The sequence below is a fragment of the Haliaeetus leucocephalus genome, unplaced genomic scaffold (genome assembly GCF_000737465.1).
Source record: "Haliaeetus leucocephalus isolate CR32 unplaced genomic scaffold, Haliaeetus_leucocephalus-4.0 Scaffold830, whole genome shotgun sequence".
Lineage (NCBI taxonomy): Eukaryota > Metazoa > Chordata > Aves > Accipitriformes > Accipitridae > Haliaeetus > Haliaeetus leucocephalus.
Genome location: NW_010973266.1, coordinates 1284133 through 1309674, shown reverse-complemented (window position 1 = coordinate 1309674; position 25542 = coordinate 1284133). Strand labels below are relative to the sequence as shown.

At 45.1% G+C, this 25542-nt stretch overlaps 1 protein-coding gene across 1 annotated transcript in view; it reads right to left on the bottom strand.

Annotated features, from left to right (window-relative positions):
- TCERG1L (transcription elongation regulator 1-like) overlaps window positions 1-25542 on the bottom strand; it is a 93777-nt gene that overhangs the window by 17552 nt on the left and 50683 nt on the right. Inside the window, exons 5-8 of the mRNA XM_010582009.1 lie at window positions 19388-19513; window positions 10980-11074; window positions 9282-9370; window positions 5223-5377 (exon numbers count right to left, since the gene is read on the bottom strand). Of these exons, the coding sequence (XP_010580311.1) occupies window positions 5223-5377; window positions 9282-9370; window positions 10980-11074; window positions 19388-19513 (465 nt within the window). The remainder of the gene's footprint in view (window positions 1-5222; window positions 5378-9281; window positions 9371-10979; window positions 11075-19387; window positions 19514-25542) is intronic.

Below are 25542 nucleotides of genomic sequence, written 5' to 3'. Positions count from 1 at the left end.
ATTTCTCTTTCTTATATAAGCAAATATAATGCTGCTTTTCCAGAAATTCAACCACCAGTATAGCAAGGCTATGGAGATACCAACAACCTCCACACTTCTGACGTTGCAGAATAATCCCAAGGCAACGTTACACTCCTGGGTTGGCCTGGACACTCATCCTTGAAGGACTCTGAGGTTGCACTGTCAGTCATAATGAATGTTAAGCATGTGGAACAGGTATTTATTTCTGGAAATTTTTTTTTTTCACCTATACAAACTGCAGTTTTCATCAACATTCAAATGGACAAAGCGCCAGAAGTCATGTCCATCCAGTGCTTGGTTTGTGTTGGGGACTCTTCAGTAGTTCACCATGAATTAATTGAGAAATATAAAAATCAAACTGTATGTGATTAGCTTGGGAATATCAGAAACACCAAAACCCAGCCTTTTTGTATTAGACTGGTAATGAAGACATGTCTTGCTCTTTAGAAAACTATGAAAAAATAAATTAAAAATAAATATAAAACTGAACTTAGGTTATGGAGACAAAAGGTTTGAATAGCTTGATAAGGTGAGATCTGATCTCACTGAAATCAGATGAAACTCCAAGACATCTGCTAGACAATGGGTCCAATCATCTGTATCATTGAAGCTAACAGAAATTTGGCCATTTATTGCAAGTTTCAATTTAAGAATCTTGTTCTTAGCTCATTTGGTTTCCCTGGTTTAGGGAAATTACCTGTTTATGATCGTGCTTTCAGCAAATGTTACCTTTTATTTATATTAAGTGCTTGACCACAGCATACACTAAATCTCTGCAAAAGGAACAATAAAAAAACGACAGTAGCTGTAAAGTTGCGGCGTGGGAAGACCAGGAACAGAGACCACACGAGGAGGAAATACACAGCAGGTGCAAATGGATGCATTACTAACTATAACTTAAAATGATAATGAGGAGAAATGAATGGCATTCCAAAATAAGGAGCATTTGATCTCAACATTCCTGACAATATACGAGCATTATGAATACACAAATGAATTTTAAAATGTTTTAAATAAACATAAATTCACTGGAAGTATTACCCCTTCTTGGTAAATTCTTCTTTGGGAGACCCAATTAAAAATACAAAGAAATAGAAAAAAACAACCTGTAAACTCAGATGGTGGAATGTAAGTCAACAGAGATATTATAAAGCTATTAGTCAGGAGTTGAACAACCGGCGGAGGTAGCGGTGATCTCAACTTTAATGAATTCTGAAAGTAATACTATGGAATGACAAGAGTACTTGATGGCGCTTTCCAAGAGAGCTGAAGTTAAAGGTGACTGGGAGATCACAACCCTGTTCCTACCAAACCTCACAGCTATTAAAGAAAAGGGAAAGCCGTGCCCACGGGACATCTCCTGCGTCCGTCACACGCCGCAGACAGCCCTTCCAGAGCTGGCTAAAGGACGTCCGTCGTGCTACGCTCCGACATTCTGAATCCTGACAGGATGTTCTTTTCGTAAAGCAAGCGGTGCAAAGTCTGGCCCACGCGGTGAGCCTGTCCTGTTCGACATTTCCACAGGCCAAGAGCAAACTCACTGGTGATGGCAAACGATTTTGTGAAGTTCTCCAGCTACCTGAAGGTGAACTCAAATCTGAAATCGTCTTACGACAAGATCTTTCACAGATTTCTGAAAAGGATGTATAATTTTTAAATTTTGCTGTGAAAAATACGTGGACTGGGCATTTATAAACCCAAATCTTAGCTACCGCATAGCCTTCAGAGAAACGAACTCCGATACAGCACACCCCGATTTCAGAGTTCCCTTCCATTGGCTGGTTCCTGACACACCTCGGGTTCTCCCTGAGAGCAAGGACAACCTCCCTGAGGAGGGACGCAAAATCCTTCTCGCTTCACCTGCAGGAGCGACTGCTGTGGGTATACTGTGCTGGATAAGTGGGACAAGATTAGAGTCAGCATCATCCCTTAAAATTTCAGTGCAATGGAAAACTCAGTAAAACATGGCAAATGGTATCTACACCCTCACTCAGGAATCTACTGAATCACATCGCGCCGCTGGACCTCTGGTAAGATTATAAACTGACTTTGAAAGGGAAGAGAGGCAGCCGAGCACAAAATCTAATAATTGATTTAAAGCTTTGAGGAAGAATATTACTTGACAGTAATCTTTCCATGAAATCATGAAGCGGAGCACTGCCCCAATCTGACGGTCTATCAAGCTTAGTGCTGATTAATTAAATCATTCAGCCAACCCCAGCCATGTCATGAATTCCGGTTCGTCTTCCAGAACAAAGAGGAAACACCGGCATTTACCAGGTGAGTTAAAGCGTTGTCAATCCATTGGCCACACGCAAAAATCTGATTTGCAATTTTGTAAAGAGGCCCGGCACCCACGTACCGCACGTAAGCCTAGGAGCTTACCCAGGCTACTTCTAGGGACCATGCTTCGTGTTATTGTCTGAATGCTAAAGGGTCCAAAATATTTGTGGGGACAGAGTAAACTATATCATAACTGGTTCTGAATAGGGATCATACCAACTATGAATCACCATGCCATTTTCTGTAGTCAGAATGTCAGTTTTCTTCTAATTAGCTGAAAAATTAACTTCCTCAGCCTAACCATCCAGACCAACCATTTGAGCAGGTGGAAGAATAGGAATAGATAAAAATGTTTTTCTCCACTGCAATGAGACAGAAACATTTCAAGGAATCTTTGAGGGGAAATAGGGGCTTTATGCTCAGTCTGTGCCCGTACTGAGACAGAGGAGCAACGACAGTTGCGGACAAGAAAAAGAGAGCTGCCACTGGGAACGTGGAAGATGAAGCTACGAGAGTCCTGGAAGGGCCGTCTCTGTCCTGACCCCCGTCTGGCCGGTGACGTCCCCGTCGGAGGGGCTGGGGGGGCCCGATGGGAACCCATCGGTAAAGAGCCACGACACCTTCAGAAACCTCCCAAAGAACCAATACTTCGTGGAGGCGGAGTAATTGATAAATAAGTAGTTTTTCGTTTATGCCCAAATTATAAATGCACTTGACCTTTCCGCGGAGTGATGCGGAGATAACCTATAGCACCCCATGAGTAACTACCCTTGCCAACTTTTTTCGTGCCTTTGATTTAAAAATTCTAATTAAAACTCGGCAGCAGCAACTAAGCTAAATAAATTTGGCAACCATTGCTGCAAACACACAGCTCATTTGTGTTATTTATTTACTCGAGATTACAAGCTAAGAGAAATGGTAACAAATAATTCCTTTCACCTCAGCAGCTAATATATACTAATTATAACCTCACTGTCTCAAATATTGAGCAACCACAAGTCCCATTTATATCAAGGAAGATTACGGCTATTAGCAACAATGAAAACCATGGTCGTAAAGAAACTGGTGCATGAATCAAATCTTGGTGGTACATATAGATAATAAATAAAAAGGATGAACCACACACAGCAAAAAATAGATTTTTGAAGTGGCACATATCAACAATGACTTTAGACTCTTCTCGTTAATTAATTATAGACCGCGAACAATGACTCTCAGTTCTGTCTTCGGCCATCATTTCCCCTTGTCAGTAATTAATTGATCTTTCAATATAACCTGTAATAAAAAACGTATGCTATATTTTTCTCCTGAAGAATGAACTTCAGCAGATACGCTTTGGAATTATTAGATATACAGCTAAAGTTATTCAAGCCATATACAAAAATGATACATATACGAGCATCTGACAATTGAAATTTATATTGAAAAATCCAATGACATTATATAAGGACTACACTAATAGAAAGCCATTCTTTGTAGCTTTTTTTCAGTAAACTTCTGCTAATACTGATAACATAAATCCTGATTATCACTCACTTTTATCTGCCTGCAGACACAGTGTTTCAAGTCCACAAATGCACACTCACAGCCCATTTTGCAGTAGTTAATTGGGAGCTGCGCCCGTGGATCAAAGCGTACATTACAGCCCCCAACGGCCTGAGTGTAAAAGGCAGGTCACTTCACGAGACTGGCAGTGCTGCCTTACTTTTAGTTATAAAATACTACACTTTAAAAGAATGACAGAAGTCTCATTTTTCCCCCCTCCATTTTTCTAGACCTCCCCACTAAAGAACAAGCATCAGCTGACGGAGGCTCTCCACTGAAACTGCTGTAAAGCAGAATATCCAAGAATTACAAGCAGCTAATCCAGACAAGAAGCATTTCACATGACTGCCAGGCATCTAGATATCCTCCCAGTAACAGCGGGTCTGACTGACACCGCTCCCATGGGAAAGCCAACGTAAAGCATCAGGAAATAAAAGGAGCACTGACACGGCATGGAGCAGCTCCCAGTAACGGGGAGTCCACAAAAAAACTGATGAAACATCATCTTTGGAGAGAAATGTGGTGGAACAAACTATGGAGCTGCTACTGCACCAGCAAGCACAGGCTGACCTGCTGGGCTGCTCCTGGACCGGTGACCAGCATGGACAACGTCTGGACTGAACAACTGAGGTACGGACAGCAGAAAAAAGATGGGATGGCGAGGAGCATGGGGTGGGAAAGTCAGGCTGGGAAAATTGCCTCTGCGGACCGGCTGTCTCGGGGACGGGCAGGGAGCAAACCCCTTGGGTCACTCACAAGGCAAGAGGTGTCTTTTAAGCTGTATTTTGAACCACTTAACATGTATTACTGCAGATCAGCATGGTTTTCTTTAGCCAGGACTCTCCCCTTCAGGAATCCGCAGCGTTTAGAAGGTGACTGGCAGAGTCATGTTTGGATGGAAGCACCCACATTTCCATCAAACCTTTTAGCGCTCTGAGATTTACTACTGGGATTTTTTCTCCCCTCTACAACTTGGTTGGATAATCATTAGCTACGGAGTATCTGCTTTTGTGTAACAGCTGAATAATGCATTGGTAATGCATTCCTAATGTACATCTTGGAAATAGGTGTAATAAAACATAAAGACAGCGTCTTCCGAGATGTATTTTATACATCAAAGATTCGTCCAGTGTAAGAAGCCACCTGTTTCTTCATTGCCAATAACGAGAACACTCTATTCCCCAGCTCAGCATTTCGGTGAAAATACGGATTTTGCAATAAACATCAATTTTAACGCAATACTTTATATGAAATCTCAAAAGGAAAGCCACTCTAATTATGGTTATCAAACTTCCACTGAACGCATTTAGTAACCAAGTTTCATTCGATATTCAAGTTTAAATAGAGGCAAATAATCACAGGGCTTTAGTTACTTGCTGCAGCTTCCAGCTTGCGCTTGTGAGGAGGATCCTCGATGATCCGGTTTATGTCGCCGCGGTGCTTCAGGTCCACCGGCTTCTCCCAGACTGACAGCTGCATTGTAGGGTTGAAGAAGAAGACCCGGTCATCTCCAGTCCAGACTACACACCTATTCCAAGCGATAAACTATGCTTAGATAATGTCAGATACACCCACGACCGAGACATTAACCTGCAGCTGGTTTATTGCATCTCTGTTTGCAGCGCGGGGGTGCGACTCCTCTCAGAGCGACAGCCTGCTCCGGCACTGCCAGCCCGCTCACCTCGGGCACGGAGACTCTCTCCGTGTCAATAAAACGTCACAGAAACGGTCTAACCGCCCCCAAAAAGCAGCGGGTGAGATATGCAGGAAGGAAAAAAGAACCAGGCGAGGAGGAACGCCGTGGCGCTCACAGCGAGAGAAGCCACGGGGAAAATACATTTCACGTTCTGAAGCCGTGGCCGAGAGCAGCGAGCAGCAGCAGCCTCGGCCGCCGGGCTGGCCGGCCACCGCCTCGATGCCCACGGGGTGGCATCCCCGCAGCATCCCCGCGGCACCCCCGCCACGCTCTGCGCTGGACAGGTACAACCAGCCACCGCAGAACTCTGCCACGCAGGTTTAGGTTGAGCTTTACGGGCTCTGGTTTGAATTTGAAAAATGGGACCAAGTCGCCGCTGTACAAACCGCAGTTTTCTTGACTTGGTCAGGTAAAATATGCGTAACAGCAGTTCAACTTTTTTGTCCTGACATACATTTTAAATCAGCTAAAATAATACAAAAATAAGTATCGCGCCATCCTTAATAGACATTAAAAGCCCTCAAGTTTCCCTTCACTACAGCTGTATGTAATAAACAAACAATATCAATCTCAAGCCCGCGCTTTCTGAATCATAATGAAAACTAACAAACATCATATACACACTCTGACTTCCTCACACACACATACACTTATAATGGGAAAATGTTGGTCCCTCTGAGGCATAAATAACTGGAAGGAACAAATCTTATCATTAGAGGCTCTGCTGCCTAACTGTTATTAAAAGCAAGGAATAAAACTGGTTTAAAAAAAAGCCTGGTCTGGGTAAAGAACTGCAAATACGAAAAATGCTCCATCGCTGTAGAGTACTATAATAAGATAATCCAACATACTCCATGTACCACTGGTAAGACATCACCATTGATCTTGCCCAAACACGTAATGAAAAATACACAACCTCTGTAAGAAACCGCGGAGGAGCCGCAGGGCTGCGGGGTGCTGGCCGGGAGCAGCTCGGTGTAAGCGTGTTACTGAGCCCGAACATCCCAGTAATTACGTCCAGTAGAGTTCCATGTTCTCCCGATGAACAGGAGCACAAAACTGGTTGTACAAACCCAGCCGTCGACTTCAGTCACACTTACACCCCACGGGAGTTCTGGCATCCTGAACTCAGCGACACAGACATGACTAATATTTTAATAACTTTCTGTTTATTTAATACACACATGTCTTGGATCACAAAAGAGCCTCACAAGAGAGATGCTCTAATCCTCTGTTACGTAATGATTAGGTCTAATTACTACTTCTTACTTTGTACCTCGGAGCGGTGGAACCCTGCTCCCCCAGGAACACTGACCTGCCAGCGCTGAGCCTCGTCTGCAGAACACACCCAGAGGGACTTCTGCAAGAACACGGTAAACCAAGGCTCCACGCTCCCATAAATACCACAGAAGGAAGGGACAAAATCTTGGCATTTAGGTGAAGAGGATTGATGTGGCTGATTAATTAAATTGGGTTATTGTTATCCTTTTATAAATATCAGAAGTACAGTTAGGACACAGGACCAATCCTGCCCAGGAGCAAATGCCTGCTTTGAAATGCCCCTGGCTGTAATTTCTTTCATTGGCAAGTACGCACGCTGCGGGATTTGAACCGCTTGGGGAGTTAGTTGCAAATGATGGTAAACTTGAAACCAGCATCTTGTTTGGGACCTGCGATGCTACCACATGCACGCAGGACTGTCAAAGCTGTTATCTGACAGAGGTTACAACCAGGGGGTTTGGAGACCTGTGTTTTGTCTCTGCTGGCACGCTGCTGGGGTCACCGCTCCCCTGGCCACGCACACAGATGTTGATGGTGCTCATTAATCGTGGGGTATCGCCAGGTCTCGCATGCCATCACCCCAGGTTAGAAACTCTGGGGTCCCTTGTGACACTTCTTCATTTTTCAATGGCTAATATAATTTGACATTTAATTGAAAATTAATGTCCCTTTCCCCATGTAACATGTCACCTGTTCCTCTTTGGTATAATAATGGTTTCAATTATCCACAGGGGACACATGGTATTTTGTTTCAGTCACAAAGCAGAAACTGGAAAGGCAGATATTGCTATGTTCATGTTTCCCTTTAGAAAACTGTAATTTAAGAATGAGTAAGGGCACAAGATGATGATATTAGGTGGTTTGTTTTTTTTATATCATAAGGTAGATAAGGTTTGGTAACATTCCTGAAAATTTTTCTGCCATTAAGAATTCTGGTCTAGCTGCTTCTGACAGGTGCTTGGTGATGTCACGTCAACCATGGGTCCTGCAGGAGCAGGAAGCCAACCTACGGGTGGGGAGCGGCTGAAGTAATTTCAGAATTTGTTGAATTTGTGTTGCATATCTAGTTTCAAGTTATCAGAACAATCTGTAGGTTGTGCTTGAAGCACCCTACAGGCATGCTCCATGTTCCATCAGGAGCCATGGGACCGCCAGTGAGAAGTTGTCACCTCAGAACATGGGACAACTGTCAGCGTGAGGACTGTGCCCCCTCCCTCTGGTCCCCAGGACCAGATTTGGGTGCTTCTTCTCACCCCCAGAGTACTCACTGGGTCACTAAACAGTCCTCTGGCAACCCAGAAAGGTACAGAAGGTTTCTCGTTAGAGATTAAAATACCACAAGTTTGGATCTGAGAGCGGAGCACTTTGGTGGAGGTAGGGGATGCCCACTCAGTGCTCAGCGGACACTGGTGGAGAAGAGGGGCTGCGCGAGACCCCGCTGTGGGTGCCCCTGGCTGTGCCTCTTTTCTGTAAGAACGGGTGAAACCGTAACCCGCTTATGTCACTGCTGTACTCAAATGGTTCCTCTGCACGACACCATAGAGTAGCAACTGTCAAGAAGAGAAAGGATGTAAATCACGTATTTATGAAGTTGAGATGAAGTAGGACATCGGACTGTGCTTACAACACTGGTTTGCCAAATGACACAGTATGACAGTAACAAATAATGGCTGATATCTGTGCGTGGAGTGCCTTTGCCAACAATCCCATAGATGTCATCCACTAAGTGTAAACTAATTATTATATGGGTGAAGGAGGTCAAAAATCCTTCTAGTCAACCGTTCAGGACAGAAAGTGAAGAAAGTTTTTATCCATTTAAAAATGACACAAGAGCTTTAGTTTTCCAACATGTAGTTCCCTGAATGGGAACGTGGTCAGGAAACCTCGACCATGAGACACAGCCTATTTTCACTGACACAGCCTGAAATCAACCCCATTCTTGTGAGACAGTAAGACTCACCCACTGTCACTGAAATAACTGGGAGAGAAAAAGGATCTGACCATAAAAACCAAGAACATTTCTTGCAGATGCTGTATTTCCCCTTGATCCATCCAAGCTGGATCCTCAACGCATGTAAGACAGAGCCCACGGAGCACGACCGAACACAGCCCTGCTCACAGCAGGCGAGTGGCCACGCATGCCCACAAAACCAGAGAAACCGTCGGTTGCCTTCTGCCAGACCTGGCCCCTGGCTGAGCCGGAGCTCCGAGCACACCGCCCTTACCTCGCAAATCCCAGGAGCTGGCTCACACCGTGTCTGCAGCTTCCCCACATTTTCCTTAAGTACAAGATTAATGAGGAAAAGCTCCAGCAGAAGCTGCAACAGGAGCCCAGCATTGCTGCTTAACACCCAGGGTAGCATATTTTCCCCATGTACCAGACCACTAATGCATGTTTGGCAAGGGAAACAGCACTGATGAATGGCTTCTAGCAGGTCTGATTGCATTTGCTTACCATGGTGATCCTGGCACTGGAGTGGATGCCACAGGCTTGTTGCCATTTGATGTGCTGTCATCCTCATTTACTAGTTTAAAAGAATGATCCTTGAAAGACAGATACAGATTAGTCAACAAATAAAGCCGATGCAGAAGACAGTTATTGTTATACAAATCACCGCCTTTAACTTGAAGCGGATCACCCTTGTTGCCATTATTCCATGAGCGGCTTTATGAACAACCAGCTACCTTGAGAATAGCCCAGACAAACAGCAAATAATAAAAATGTCGCTCTGCTTACAGCAATACAAATGAAAAACCAGCAGACGTGCTTTTTGTCCGTGCCAATAGCTTCCTTGGGACAGCGGGCATAACTCCATGTGTCGCGATGACGAGGAGAGCCTCCTCGTCAGAAACGACGGGCAGGGAGCGATGCCCGCGCTAACGAGGGGCAGGGTGAAGCAGGCGGGTGCTCCCACATCTGCGCCCAAGGCAGCCGCACACGCAGGGGAGCGGTGGGATAGCTCAGTGCAGTACCAAAACACAAGAAGCACGCACTTAATTAAAAATAATAAAGCGTATGTCCGGAGGTCTTCATCTTGAAGGTATTTTACAACTTAACGCCCTAAGCAATGTGCCCGAGTACCAACGCAGCTGCAAACGTGGGGAACACCTGCAGCGCCTGGTAGGCAGGGAAGGTTTGCTTGCACAGAGACTAAAGACGGCAGCACGATAGGAATGTGCCAGGTGAAAATAAACTGAACAGTAGCTCAAGTCCACAGGTCCTCCTCCTGCTGCAAAAAGCGTGCGTGCATAGAGCAGAAGCACGGGGGAACAGACCACGCCTGTGCCAAGGCAGCTTCGAGCATCTTCCGCACAGCTGCCTTCCAAGCCTGAGATGCTCTTCCACAGCCCCATACTCAGATAAAGGTTTCCCCTCTTTTAGCTTTAGCCATTTTCAGGATGTCTGCATGAACTGTGCAGAAAGCAAATATTTCCATTTATTTTGTAGAAGCTGGGAGTATGATTTAGGTCATTTTCCTTTATAAAACAATCTAGGCTTTTTTATAAAAAGCTAATGAAGTCACACACATATAGTGTTACCCATCCATAAGTTGCCCACAGTATTTGCTATCCATTTATGTTCACCAGTCAGTTTTATTCAAGGACCTGCAATTATCTGTAAAGGAGTGCTACTGAAGCACCCAGCACAGTTAAATTAGTAACACCAAAAAGGTGAGGGCCATGAAAAAATTCCTCCTTGCACCTGGGGCTGATGTTGCGACAAGTGGCACGAGGTGCAGCGAGCTGACCCTGCTCTGCGCAGGGGCTGACTCAGCCCCACGGGTCCCTGTCACCACAGTGAGACAGAGAAAATCACAGGTACTCTGTTTCTGCACTTCAACTTCTCAGTACACAAATTTTGTCCCGGGCTGTGTCACACCTCCACGTTTGCACTCTCACAACCCCCCCTGCCATCGACTCACTTCTCCGCCAGCGTGCGAGCATCCCTCCTCTGATACCCTGACACTACAGTGACAGAGCTCCTATAAAGCACCAAGATAAATTAAATAGATAGCTCTTGAAAATCGACGGTAGGAAACAATCCTGTATCACCAGCACAGCTCCAGCCAGAGGACAGTCCTTTATCCCGACTCCGATTTATGCAGTTCAATAGTTTAAAGAGGTTTATAAAAGAAGAAATGCCATTGCAGACCTTATCTCCATCGCTCTCCACGGGCGTACTCTTCCTCTCCGTGTGTAAAATCAAGGTCGGTGGGCAGGAGGATCTACTCGATTCTTTGCCATTATCTGTGAGGGGAAATGATTTCTTTTTAATGTGTGACAAATACATTCCCAACAAGCCAAAACGGGCAAAGAAAAAACAAACCACTCCCTGTGGCTCCAAGTCTCCTCTCTTCACCTCTTCCTCCTCGTTCAGTCCTTTATTTACACACATACGTGTGTGGCGAGGACTGTATCACCTTTCTAAATATCATGCTGTATTTTAATGGGACACATTCATATAGAATCACAGAATCATGATTTAGGTTGGAAAAGACCTTTCAGATCATAGAGTCCAACTCGATATACTTTAGAGTGAGGCTTTTATTGCACTGAGCTTTTAGTCCTGCTTTTTTTAAACCCCAAACATTTTTCCATGGGCACATCCTCTACTCCCGGGGGGCACGGCCGCCCCTCGGAGCAGCAGCCTCCCCCCGCGGGGCTCAGGGCCGGCCAGACCCCGTCCTCCCGGCCAGGAGATACTGGTGTGCTCTGGGTTAACCTCCACAGGAACCGCCGATGAGAATTTAATTGCATTTCCACTGGTAGCAGTTGTACGAACACGTTCCTCTCCTTTACAAGCAGCTGTCTCCATCCTGAAATGCTAAACACTCAAGTGTTGCCACTGGCTACAAAATGCGTAGGTCTCAACAACAGAGAGGCCATAAGGGACAGTGAGGAAAGGCAAAAAGGCAGCAAGTATGAGACACAAACTCAACAATCAGAAAAAAGTAGTTTTCACAGTGAGAAATATTCAGACAGACATTATTTTTTTTACTAGGGGTTTTTTTTTTTTTTTGTCTTCTTGTCCTCTTAAAACACATAGTTGGGGAGTTGAGCAAAGGTACTGTCTAGTCCCCTGGCCCATCCCGCCTGCGGCACGGAGGATAAAATAGATATATATATCTCCTTTGTGAGTTAAGCAGTCCCAGGGAAAGCGTACCTAGCACCTTCCCTCTTGTTCTTCCCAACTAGAGCCGTCGCCTTTGCTCAGGTGGAACAGAGCAGTGACAGCAACGGCTCCGGCGGGGAGCGCGGCCGCCCAGGCTATGTGACCGGGTGCGTTCCTCCTAGAACGAAAGTCCACAAACCCCGATCACGGCCCCGTGCCACAGCACTTGGATTTCTACCTTAAAGCCTGCAAAATTTCAGGCAGAGTTAAACAACAAATAACGACAATGTTTCAACTCATTCGTGCTAAAAACTCCATGAGCAATATAGAATCGTAATCGAGCGTTCCCATCCATACGTGCCTGAAGACAGCAGTAAAATGGCCAAAGGAGACTCAACCTGCTCGGGACCAGGGACCGCAGGGATCCATCCCCGCCGGCACGCCTGCGTGCACGGCTCTGCACCCGCAGCCCCGGCTTTCCCGGGAGTCACCCATCCTACACCCAGCCACCGCGCTCGGCTGGCACAGGCTCCTTGGAGAGCTCAGGCGCAAGCACCCACTGCAAGTAACGGGCTGGTACTACCAGTATTAAAAGTGCCGTAATGAGGGCAAGCCATGTCATACCTTACCCCCTATACACCTCAAGAGTTACGGAGCACTTTCTGTCTGCCGAACAGAGTAAAACTTTGGTATAGTAGCTTCCAGAAACTATCTGCAAGCAGTGCTTTTCTGGGACTGCATATTATATAGCAGATTCACATATCAAAAAAGTATTCCATTAATTTTAAAATTACTCAGACTACAGAATAGGCACACATGTAACAGGAATTACACGGAGGGAAAGGCTGGAGCCTCAGCCATTTGACACCAGTTCACTGTGGAATATATCACAATAATAAAAATTTAAATATATGTCATTTTTCTAAGAAGTGACTTACTCAATTTTTATGGGTAGTGAAAAAGATTTACAAACCATATCAATTAATTTCCATATTAAAGGAGCTAGGAGTAGGGAGCAGCTAATACATATCAAAAGGGTCTCTAAACTTGTCTTTCTTCACGAGACATCTGGTAATCGGGAACCAAAGCATTACGGGGCACCGTGGTCTTCGAACGCCGTAAAGTCACAGCCATGCCATGCCATGCACAGGCGCCTGGAGAGGCAAGAGGCGGCTGCTGGCGCTGGCAAACGGCGGAGGAAAGCCCCGTGCGAGGAAAGCAAACACAGCCGGAGGACACCTGAGGACCAAGGACACTTCTTGCACCCACCGCTCTCCAAGATTCGGAGGCACAATTAGGGTGCCTCGCTTTAATTAAACTCTGCTAGCATGTCCTCCAGCTCTAAAACGTGGCAGAAGAAAGACAACGTGCAGTTTCTTAACTGTTTCACAGAGGTATTTCAGTACCTTGCCTTGCGTTTTCCCATCAGTCCCACGCTCCCACGGCCGTTCCCCTGGGATATCCTTGGTGCCTTGCTCTCTGCTCCCACGGCACACGACGAGCCAGCCCGCGGGCACTGCCCTGCGCGCCACAGCAGGCGCAATGTGCCTGTACAGCCTGCCTCCTTCCTGACGAGGAATTTTTCAGCCAAAATATTAGCCTCCCTTCTGGAAATATGTTTGTAGAGGATGAAAGGAACCTTGAGACATCCCACTCTGCAGCAAACGTTCCCGTGCAAAGCACTGATTTGGCGGCAATTTGAAGTGCAGCTGGAACAGCCCAGGTTTGGGATGGCTTTTGCAGGCGCACAGCTGGCGCTGGCCACATTCTGCAGGCACACAGCTGGTGCTGGGCTCCGGGCACCGCGGCCGACCATGCGCTGGGAGCCTTCGAGGGCAACGCTGCTGAGTGGCATGGTACTTCTTGGCATTTCCAGCTCTCCACTCTTCTGCTCTTGCCATGAAATAATCCCCAAGGCAACAACTCTGGAAGGCCAATTAGCTGCTGATGAAACAGCCACAAACAAATTGCTGTTCGGATTCTGTCACTCAAACATGGAGCAACATGCTTGGGAAACGATGCTTAATGGACCTGGAATTTATCTTTCCTTTTAATAGGGAAATCACATCAACCCCTCTTCCTGCTCTGCTTCTTTCTCTTTTTATCTGTTTCTCTAACCCTAGAAAAAAAGCTTTTTATTATTATTAGAATTCAGATTCTTTTATAGTCTTCATTATCACGTTGGTTTAAGAAGTAGCTAAGATTTTTCATTCATGTATATGCACATGCACACATGCATGAGGAACAAGAAAACACATTTACCTAGCTGATGTCAACTTTTAATTAATCATTACAAACATTAATACAAACACATAAATGTCAATTGGCAGATTTAAACAAACTGTTGCACAAGTGAAATTTGGCAGAGGAGTTTCCCACAGCCGTTGCTGAAGAAATGAAATAGGAGAGAGAGCCTAAACCACACTTGTGCAGTTCTGGGAGCTCGGGTTTGCTGTGAAGGAATCTATGACATACGGCGTAATTGCTTTTGTCGTGGCTGCTCTTACCCTGCCCTTTAATAACTGAAGATTGGCTTGAAGTACGGAGCACGGACGTACCGGTGCGGGGAGGCTCTCGTGCACGGGCAGCCATTCTAACTCCTTTTTGAACCTTACGTGTCTTCGGCACAGAGACACTGCCAACGCCTGAGGCAACCTCTCTTTTTTTTCCTCCTTTGAAAAGCTCCTTCACAGCATCCGAACAGGAAAGGTGAAGCCCCAGGGAGTGACTTGGGTGCTGTAGCTTTTGCTTGAAATACAGCATCACTGGTGCAGCACACGTAGGTGAACTTCTGCAGCACGCAGTTCATTAGGCATTCACATGTGAAATATACTTCCATGAAATTTTGGACAGTCAGCACATATAAATTAAGATGGAAATAAAAAAAAATTAAAATAAAATAACAAAAGAAAGTCCTGAAAGTCACTGTGCACGTCAGGAGTCATTTATTTTTATGGCTTATCGTTGAACATTGTGACCTTTTTTCCCCAAGTATAATGTCAAGAGAAAAATAATTCAAGCTCGTGCTCCCCCTGTCGAGCTCGGGAGCCGCCGGCTGACCTCGGGGCAGGGAGCGCTCCCCGGGCTCGGGCTCGCTGCGCTAAGGAGGGACGCCGAGCTCCCGAAAAGCGAGGCCCTTTTTAACTTAAGTGCATGGAATAAACTGCAGCCTGACAATTGAGCTACCGCGACATATTTCCGACATAATCACGCACTTTTTTTCGCCCCTAAACTTAGCTGCGTAATTACTAATGATGTGTTCCCGCACTTGCTGTAATGCTGCCGAAGGATGCGCCAGAGACGGGAGGATAAAGATATCTGATTAAAGAGACTTCTCTGAGGCTCCACGGCAGGTAGAGAGACATGAATAATTCACAGTATGAAAAGTAAAGGTGAAATACCAAAACTATCTTGGGTATATCACAGAGGATGTAAGGTGTATGATCATAAACATCTTATTAAAAGCAGAATTAGAGAGGGAGTGCAAGAGGGAAGATTGATTCATACCACAAGAAGCTATGGACAAGAGATAACAAAATTTTGTTTTGCAAATGTATTTAGAGGCCAAACCTCTATTAATCTCAAAAGAAGTTTAAAATTTTGATTCTAAATGTTTCTGAGAATTGAATTTACTTCAAGCGCACACATCCAAACACTCAGTTCTTTATTATCCCACCAGCATCTCTGCAGGTCAGGTCTGTCTCTCCCCACAACCTTATTGCTTTTGTATTTTGAAATTAGCCTAAAACCCATATCCGACTGATTCCCAAGCCGTCCTCTGTTGGTTCCTGCTTGAGCCCAGCATGGGATTTCAGTGCCAGCTACGGTCCATGCCCTGCTCCCGCAGGCGGGGATCCCACCTTCAGCCATCATCGCTGTTTCAGGGAAACAGATCCTGCTCCTGCTCCTGCCTGCACACTGTATTTCACCCTTTAATTTGTGTCTATTTTTGGCTTTGACCAGTTTTGCAGTGCCCTGCTAAACGCTCTGTCTCTCCTCTTAGAATGAGTCTCTTGAGCAGTGCTTTTTTCCTTCTGCAGCAATCTCTTCCCACTCACCCCTTTATTTTTGTGGAGATTTGTAACAGCAACAGTAGAACAACAAGGACAAATTCTTTGACTACTGCACCATAACATGGGCTATATGCCTGATGCAGAGTTCAAAGACAAACTCATTTTGTTGTTGGACTTCTGAGGCACACAGCCAACACTGCCCAATAGGTGCTATCTGCCACTAACCTGAATATAGGGTTTTTTGTTAAAGAAGGAAAAGCTGAAAAACCCGTACCAGCATATTCCCTCGGACACCATGCAGGGTGGGCAGCGTACCGTCCCCACCTCCCAGACCGGCTCCGTGCATTCGCTTCCCATATGGCTGCACAGGCAGGAGCATCGCTACGAGCATCGCTGCCCACAGAGCAGCATCAGCTCCCACCAACCGGGCACAGCACGGGGTCCCCGATCATTCACCTCCTCCCTCCCCGGGCACAAGGCAGCTGCACACTCATCGGCAGGGTATTTCTACCTGGTTTTGCTTTTCTCCCCCCATTTAAGCTGCTGTACCATCTCTCAGCTTCTCTCTCCAGCTGTTTCTGCACCTCTGTAAGGCTGGCCCAGGCTAAGCTGGGCTCTGAGTCAAAGACCTTCGCTGACTCTTGCCAACCTTCCTTCCTCTGCTCTTTACATGTGATTCTTTTTAAATATCAAGTTCAAGATCTCAGCCCTGATCTTCAAGGCACTTAACGGTCTGAGCTCTGCATATCTATGAAATGATGCAGAGCTCTGTGAGGGTGGTAGTTACGGTTCCACCGCTCTTGTACCTACTGTAACACAAAAAAGTTGGATGTGTACTCGAGACTGGACTTTTCCAGCTTCCAATACAAAAACAAATGCCTGCTAGGAGCCAGTACTGTTGCAAAAATTACTCCTTCTGCTCCAGAAATACAGAAAATTTTATTAATTTTGTCTTCAGAGAAAGATGGATTTTGTGTTGTCATGAGCAAAATCCAGCCGTGCCAAGCCTCACTGAACACCCAATTTTCTCTTTAGAAACCAAATCAGAGAAAGGCTTATCTATATTGCAAAATGAAAGCATGTCTGTAATGCCATATAAAGTCTGCATCTTGGCTTAATACTGCCACTGTATGTACCGGCAGTAAAGCATGGTGGCACAGGCCTGTATACGTATGTTAAAGCGCTCCACGTACCACACGTACATGTTAGCATCTCCTAACAGCTTCCTAAAGCACATGTTTGCTTTTCTGTAGAACTTTGAGGCTGATGTGTGAAAACACCTCTATTACTGTCATTTGCTTGTTTTTCCACTGGAGATAACGACAGTTTGTAGCACCCTATAGGAAAGAGCGTGATCTCCTCAAAGACGTTAAAGAAAAATCCATACTATACTGGAGTGAATTACCATTTTTCTCTTAAATGCAACTGGCAGCAAATCAAAGGTGACAAAAGGAGGAAGAAGAAGGTATTTTTTAACAGAAAGCTGGAAACAAAAATATAATGTTTATTGTATTTACGTCACTTGTATGCATATAAAAATGAAATGATTGCTCTTCCAAAGCGACGGCCTCCCAACAGTATAGCCACTTGATTTAGGCAACCTATTGACCAAATGTCACGCTGGCTTGTCATCACAAGTCATCTAGTCATCAAAAGGCTTTATACAGTTAAATCCTTATTCAGCATGATGGATAAAATCAGGAGTGCTTGTGTTTTCAAGTCTTCCAATAAGAAGATTATGAAATACATTTGATATGAAATGTATTAGAAACCATGATTTCAGCTTTCAACAAGCAACAAACTGCAGATCAGCATGACCCCTGCACAGATCTTCATCTTTCTGTCCCTGCATTCTTTGAACAGTTTTAATATTTCCTCCGTCTCACTTGCTTCTGACAAGGTGTCGTGGTTTAACCCCAGCCAGCAACTAAGCACCACGCAGCCGCTCACTCACTCCCCCCCATCCAGTGGGATGGGGGAGAAAATCAGGAAAAGAAGTAAAACTCGTGGGTTGAGATAAGAACGGTTTGATAGAACAGAAAAGAAGAAACTAATAATGATAATGATAACACTAATAAAATGACAACAGTAGTAATAAAAGGATTGGAATGTACAAATGATGCGCAGGGCAATTGCTCACCACCCGCCGACCGACACCCAGCCAGTCCCCGAGCGGCGATTCCCCGCCCCCCACTTCCCAGTTCCTAAACTAGATGGGACATCCCATGGTATGGAATACACTGTTGGCCAGTTTGGGTCAGGTGCCCTGGCTGGGCCTGAGAAGCTGAAAAATCCTTGACTATAGTCTAAACACTACTGAGCAACAACTGAAAACATCAGTGTTATCAACATTCTTCTCATACTGAACTCTAAACATAGCGCTGTACCAGCTACTGGGAAGACAGTTAACTACATCCCAGTTGAAACCAGGCAGACCTGCTTCAAAGGGAGCCTCCAGCTCCACTTATGGATTTGCCTAGCACACCTGACCACAAAGTATTTTACGAAAATTTTATCTTAGCCGTGAGTACAGCCGGTGAGCCTGAGGTACCCACGAAGGAAACGGCTTAGCCAGACAAGTGAAACCTTCTATACCAAAACCTGTACATGAGCATACACAGTACAATACATTCATTTCTAACTCCCCAATGCCTCCACAACCGTGCTAATCCCTGGGTGTGAAGGGTCAGATAAATTATGCCTGGACTGATACCTAGCAATCCCTGATAAACACCGGGTCTTTCCCTGGAACACGGCTGGGAAGGCGCGTTCAGGACCCCACGGTGCCGCCAGCCCCATCGCAGCATCTCACCTCCACTCCCAGAGCTCCTGGCTTCCCAACAACAGCACTGCACGAGGGATTTCACATAATTCGGAAAGATGTTCCCAATTTCCGAACAAAATCTGATCGCTTTTTGGTTGCGATTTCTGACACCTATATGTGAATCTGAACAAAGCCGCAAGACTTCCTCCAGCCTTTGGGAAAGAGCATCGCCCCTTCTCTCACAACAATACACAGACATTTACATGACGGTGAACAAACCAGTTTTATCACACAGTACAGCACAAAGCATCCTTGGAGGCTTCAGCCAACGAGGCTTCATGGAGCAACTATCCAAAAGATAACCACATTATCATTGTAATGCTCGTGAATACCACTGGCATGGGAAATGAAAAGCCCAAGGACGTTTCAGAAACTTGCCTTTTGTATCATCAAATGCAAAGCTACTGCCAGTTGCCAGACTGAGTAAACAGGATCCGAAACACTCTGAATACGATCATAATTAGCTAAAGCAAATGTCATCAAGTTTGAGCCGATTTTTTAAGGGTCCCCAGTTTCTATGCAGTATGGAAAAAGCACGGTTTGGTTGGAAGTACACAAATATACAACATATACTTCAGTAATATAATCAGTATACAGAAACATAAACATACCTGACAATGTCTGATCCATCAAGTTGGTTGCCATGAAGGTCACCGCCGGTGCAGACACAGCAGTTACCCGGGTGACTTGCGTCGGCATCAAAGGACCCACATGAGCATCCATTCTGGAGGCAGAACCTGCATTCAAACCATAAGGAAACCTTTTTTCTTCCCAGTAAACAAAAATGCCTTTAAAAACCTCACCTTTTTTCCAGCTGTATTTCGCAGAACGCTCTTTTAACCTCTTACTAATCATTTCTCCCTATACCCACTTGCATGGTTAAAACAATAGGTTTTGTGTTTAGTTGAATTACTGGTCTAGTCTGGCCATGACATCCACTGATTCTCAGCAAATAAGTGGAAATTTTAAATTAATAAAACTGTGGCCCTCAAATTAAGAATTTGCAAGGATATATTAATGCTTTCAGAACAGATTACAGCAAGATCAGTTTTCTTCTTTAAGACTAAATAACACACCTCCAGTTTCTACTGCTATTCATCACAAACTCTTTGTCTCCCACTCTAACCATGGGAAATAGCTGATAACTTAAAACAGAAGCTTTATCCAAAGGAATCACAGTCTGCTCAGACAATTCGCAAAACGGAAAATGACTAAATTGCCCACATACGTTATTCATGATAAAGTAGTAATCCAGGTCTGCTGCTAAAACTATATTAATTAAAACAGGCTACCTAATCCTTGAGAATTTGTGGCTATTGCTGAACTTGAGGTCAAACTTTGAGCATCAGTTTCCCATTAACTGTACATTCAGACACAACCTTTTTTCAGAAACTGGAAGACCCCATACCACATCACCTCATTTCAGTGTAAATTCAGGTGTCCCATCAGCAGTCTCCATAGCCTGTTTAGAAGCCACCATTTCAAAACTAACCTGGCAGTAGGGACATATCCCTGGTTTAAGGCAGGCTCTGGGAATAGCATTGTATGTCCCAAGCACAACCCAAGCTGCAGAATTTACTGCCCTTTCATTTCACTAACTATTCTTGTGCCGTCAAACACTTCTCATCACAAGTTCTCTGCATTTCAGTGTAATACAGGTCATTTCTGAAACCTTCACTCTTATAAAAACTCACTTGCACGCTATAAACCTCATCATTGATTTTTGTTTCTCCAATTCCAGGTGCCACAGCAGATTATTAAACATAACTCTCACCAACATAGGCACACTGGTGGCTTTTCTGAATGCGACTATAGCAACATTTTATCATTAAAAAGGACACTTTTTCTTCCTCAAAACCGGAGTCTTGGGTTTCGTCTGGGCGATAACCTAAGAGGGTATTTTCTCATTGCTTTGAGCCGTGGATCAGCACAGCCGTCCCCGCCGGGGCAGTGGGACCATCCCGTTCTGCAGCCAGAGCTGCATGAAGCACCCCGGCTACAGGCACTGGAAAGGGCATGGCGCATTCAAAAGGGCAGTATTTTAGCAACAATAATAATGATTATGCTAATTATGCTAATGAAGCATGCATTTTGCTGTTAGACAAGACATACATTCTATCGAATGTAATCTGAGTTACCTGTATGAGTAAAATAAAATACGCATCATGAAATCCATGGTAATTTTTCCTCCTCCACACCCTTGTCTCCCACCCAATGACCAGGCTACAGTGGTGGAAGCCGTGAACTTTCCAAGAAAAAATAAATCTGAGTATTTTGCAGTAGATTGTTCAAATGAAGAAGAAAGTATAAATTGGGACTACAGAAGCCTGAAGAAGACCCCGTTTACAGCACTCAGAGACTGCTCGGCAGCACATCCGTCTGTTTGGGACTTCACCCTCAGCCCAGAGGTTTCCGTAATGTACAAAGGTCTCTGGTGCAAACCGAAGACAACAGTGCCATTTTAAAGGGTTTCCTGGTGGTCCAAGCAATGTCAAACATCTGCTTTCGCCCAATGGGAAGCAAAAAGTCCACAATTACTACTGAAACAGGGAAGGCCCATGTCTTCTGCCCAGACTTGGTGACATTCTCTACAAGAAATACAATTCCAACAACCGCGGGGCTATTTTCGTTCCTAGCCAGCATGTTTTCAAAGCTGTCATTTTAATGCACTTCCTCATATCATCAAGTATGTGTTCCTGAAGCAGACTGGGATTCAGGCTATCACCAGACTTGTGCGATTCACCCTTATAACAAGCAAAGCAGAATTTAAAACATGGTACCTAATTTTAACCAAATGTAGCGTTCGCCACATATCAAGGTGCCACGATTAGATCACTGATCACCCCCAGACCAGAGAAAGAGACAGATAACACACACAGTGTGAGCGCCAACTTCTGCCTTTTATTGCGCCGTCAATTCCTTTTATACTAACAAGGGTAGGCGGGATTACAGACACATCATAAGGCTGCGACTAACCCTCTAACTTTCCGTGACATCGCGAGATCTTCCCAACGCCGAACCCTACAACCAAATTCCAATTTTTCAGTAATCTTTTACAACAACAGAAATGGATATAAAATAATAAATCTTATGAAAGAAATAACATTTTATAAAACCGGAAATTCACATTCCTATAAAGGGTGAACATGACTAAAGAACCACCCAGGGAAAAGTAAAGCTTTTCCTGACATTATTTATTGGCAAAAGTAGGAGCTTCATGAAGCTTTAGGAGTTGGGGCCAGAATGTCAAGTTCATCGAATGCTCAATAACACATTTGCCTGATACCAACTTGCTATTAGCCAGGGTATCTTACAGACATTACCTGGTAATGGGTGATTTATTAACTTTAAATGCAAATGAAACACCTCAGAAAACCATGATCCCCATCCAGCAAGGAAAAAAGAAATGTGTTTCCAAATGTGCTGAATGGAACACCTGGGAGGACAATTGCAATTTTTCCATATGAACAAGTGGAAAAGGATGATAAGTCCCAATCAGCTGGGGGGGGATCCCCCCATTAACCTCCCCCGTCACCTCCTCCCCTCAGGGGACCTCCAAACCCTCACGACTCAGAGCGATGCACGAGCACAGCATCGCCTCTCCTCAAGGGCTGGCAGCGCTATGCAGGGCAACCCCTCAACTTTGGGCTTTGCGGCCACACGATCAGGCCTCGAGACAACTGAAAAGTCACCTTAGATGAGTACTTTGCAAACAAACACCATTTGCCCCATACACCCAGGAACATTCTCATGTGCACATACACCCGCACGCACCGACGGCCCCGCAGCTATTGCGCAACAGCATATCACATCCCTACGAGTATATTTTGTGAAATCACAAGAACGTAAGAAGCACATTTAATGTTTTTACGGGCTTCCTCCCACCCTTCAGCCTTCACCCACGCCTGGCGTACATCCCTCCTAGGCCAAGGATTAATTAGCAAGCCACTGTCATGCCAGCCAGCTAGTGAAAGGGGCAGAAAAGAGGGAACAAGAGGACGGTGCCAACACTATTTTATCCTCCCAGGCCGAGTGGAGCCTGTCCTGTACAGGACAGACAACGGAGAAGACTACATGTCTCAGGGCACATGTAAGTATCTACACATGAAGTATGGATTTTCTTAATCCATGCTGTGTACGTGTATGCCCGGGTATGATGCCTCGTCTGACCTGCTGAGCGAGAGACCTCCACAAACTTGTGGCGGTCTAGAACAAAGCAAAACAGGTACCAAGAGATGATCCTAGACAGTTAACATCAACGGAGCGGGGGAGAGGGGCAGACCGCAACAGCAAGACCTCTGTGATCCACTAAGTGTCCCAAGAAAGCAGCCCCGTGCCATTCTCACGGTGCTCTCCTCCCGCGATGGCAGAACCGGCTGCTGCCAACGACCCCCGCTAAGGCAGCACGGGCTACCTGGGGGGCACGGGGAAGACGAATTGCAAGTGGCTTCAGGAAAAACACCAGAAAAGGAAACATTTTATTATTTCTCTTTTTTTTTTTTTCCTCACCATTTAAGTCAGGATAAGAGAAATTCCTGCAAGACATGATCAGTAGCACAATAAAGAAATTACCCTGCAAGGTACTATGATAAATTTAATCCATACTTGCTTTGAAGAAAGAATGATAAATAAAGCATTTACAGAAGAGGAACAGGTCAGTGTGATGTTTGTTGTGCTACCTACAGCACAATAATGTAACTGGAGGCACTTGTAACTTGGCCATCTCTAACAAGACAGTGAACCATTTTCCAGCTCGAGACGATGTTCAGACCTCAGGCAACGACGGTTTCTTTTTTTCTGCTTCTGTCAAAGCCCCTGGCAAAACTATTAACTTTGATGAGCTCCCTGGATATAAAGAAATGCTGCGGAACCATCAATTCCAACACTGAAGTCTAAGGTGCCTCTGATTATACGGAGCAATCCATGCAACAGCAGACTCACAACAGCCCCTCCAGTTTTATGGAGATCCCAACAGGACACACGCATGAATGGGCCGAAATTCTGGTTTCCATATCCTTGGAGACCATTTCTTAAGCTAGGATTGCCAGCTGTAACTTAGATGTACATTACTACACAATTAATTCCATGAATAATATTTTATAGAACAAGAGTTGTTTGATTTTCTTTGGCTTTTCAAATTACTTTTAATGACAACAAACCTACCACTTCCAGAGTCATCAGAGACAGATTAAAATGGTATTTCATCATCCGGTGTCTCCTGATTCTGGTGAGGTATGTGCACATGGCTGCCTTGCTATCTACAACATACCCAGAAAAGCCTATGCAGCTATTCTGAATTCCTGCCAAAATGACCACCTTTAAAGATACAACAAATCAAAGAATACTGGAGATGAGCATGGCCGGGAATCTCTGGCTTGTCCTTTTCCACCTTTAAATTTGCAAAGGAAGGGGGAAAGGTTCACGCCTACAGATGTGAATCTGTGCCACCAAACGGGCTCAGCCCGGGTCCCCTCCTGCTGCTGAAGGTCTCACGCAGCTCCACATTTTCCAAATTCTGAGGTTTATAGGGACAGCAGGTGTAAGCTCACATTAAGGTATGCCTACGAATTTCAGTACACAGCAATTCTCCACACCCAAACTTGGAATAATTTTCATAACCTGCTTAATTATTTCCTGTAGTTAGACATGTACCACTTGAGATGAGCTCTGCCCATTTTGTTACCACAGCGTACACTGCGTGTTGAAACGTGACTTTCCAGTATATAATTTCAACTGCTTCTTTGTGTTATTTATTATCACATCCAGGAACAATAAAATTATCAATGCATCTTTTGATGTGATGGAAGCAATTAGCTCACAGCTTCCATCCATACTGGAGTCAAGCATATACATATATATACACACACATATATATATATATTATTTCATACATGCAGATCAAGTTCAACTGCTTAGTTTAATTATATCTGATGCTCACCAAATAAGCTTGAATGATTTAAGGCAATCATAACCTTTAAGGAATAAATATTCATGCTTTCCAGTTCTTCATGCTCATAAAAAGCAGTCTTTGCAATAGATGGATTTGGAATACAAATAAACTCTGTGGATTGAGTTTAATGTCAGGATGCAACATAAGTCTTCAGTATGAACTCAACATAACCTGGGCTAAACATGAACCTAAGCCCACCCACCCACGCTCTGTGCATTTTGTGATGAAGTTTAGGCAAATTTTACCATAAAACAACACTGAGGAGGGGAAGGATAAAAGCGATCTCTTCTACGAAGTTTCTGATTATAGTTAGAGCCAAGGAGCCCTGACTAGCAAGTCGTGCGTTTTGAGAACATCTGTCCATTTTTAAGATTATTTCAGTGCAGATGCATTTTACTGTCGCTTACAAACACAAGCAACCTACGTCTCAATCTGACTGCAGCCAGGACGTTACAAGGACGAAGGAGGACGACAGCACATGAGTGGAAGGTTCAAAAAGCTGAAGATTCTCCAACAAGCGACACACCACCCTGATTTGCATCCCTGACGAGCAGACGCCGATTTGCATCCCTGCGGATGGAATCCCGAGGGGATGCTGGCGTGCCCGAGGCTCTGCTCGCCGGGGCTGGGGCTCCCCCGTGTCCCTCTGCGCTGGGGGGGTCCGGGGGCTCCCCGTACCCACCGCCAGCTTGCTGCTCCCCACCGCCGCCCTGCCGAGCTCCGCTTCGGGAACGGACGAGCATCCCCAGGAGCAGAGCAGAAGGACCGTGGTGGGCACAGCTCCCGCTCCGGGGTCGGTCCTGTCCTGGCTCGAGG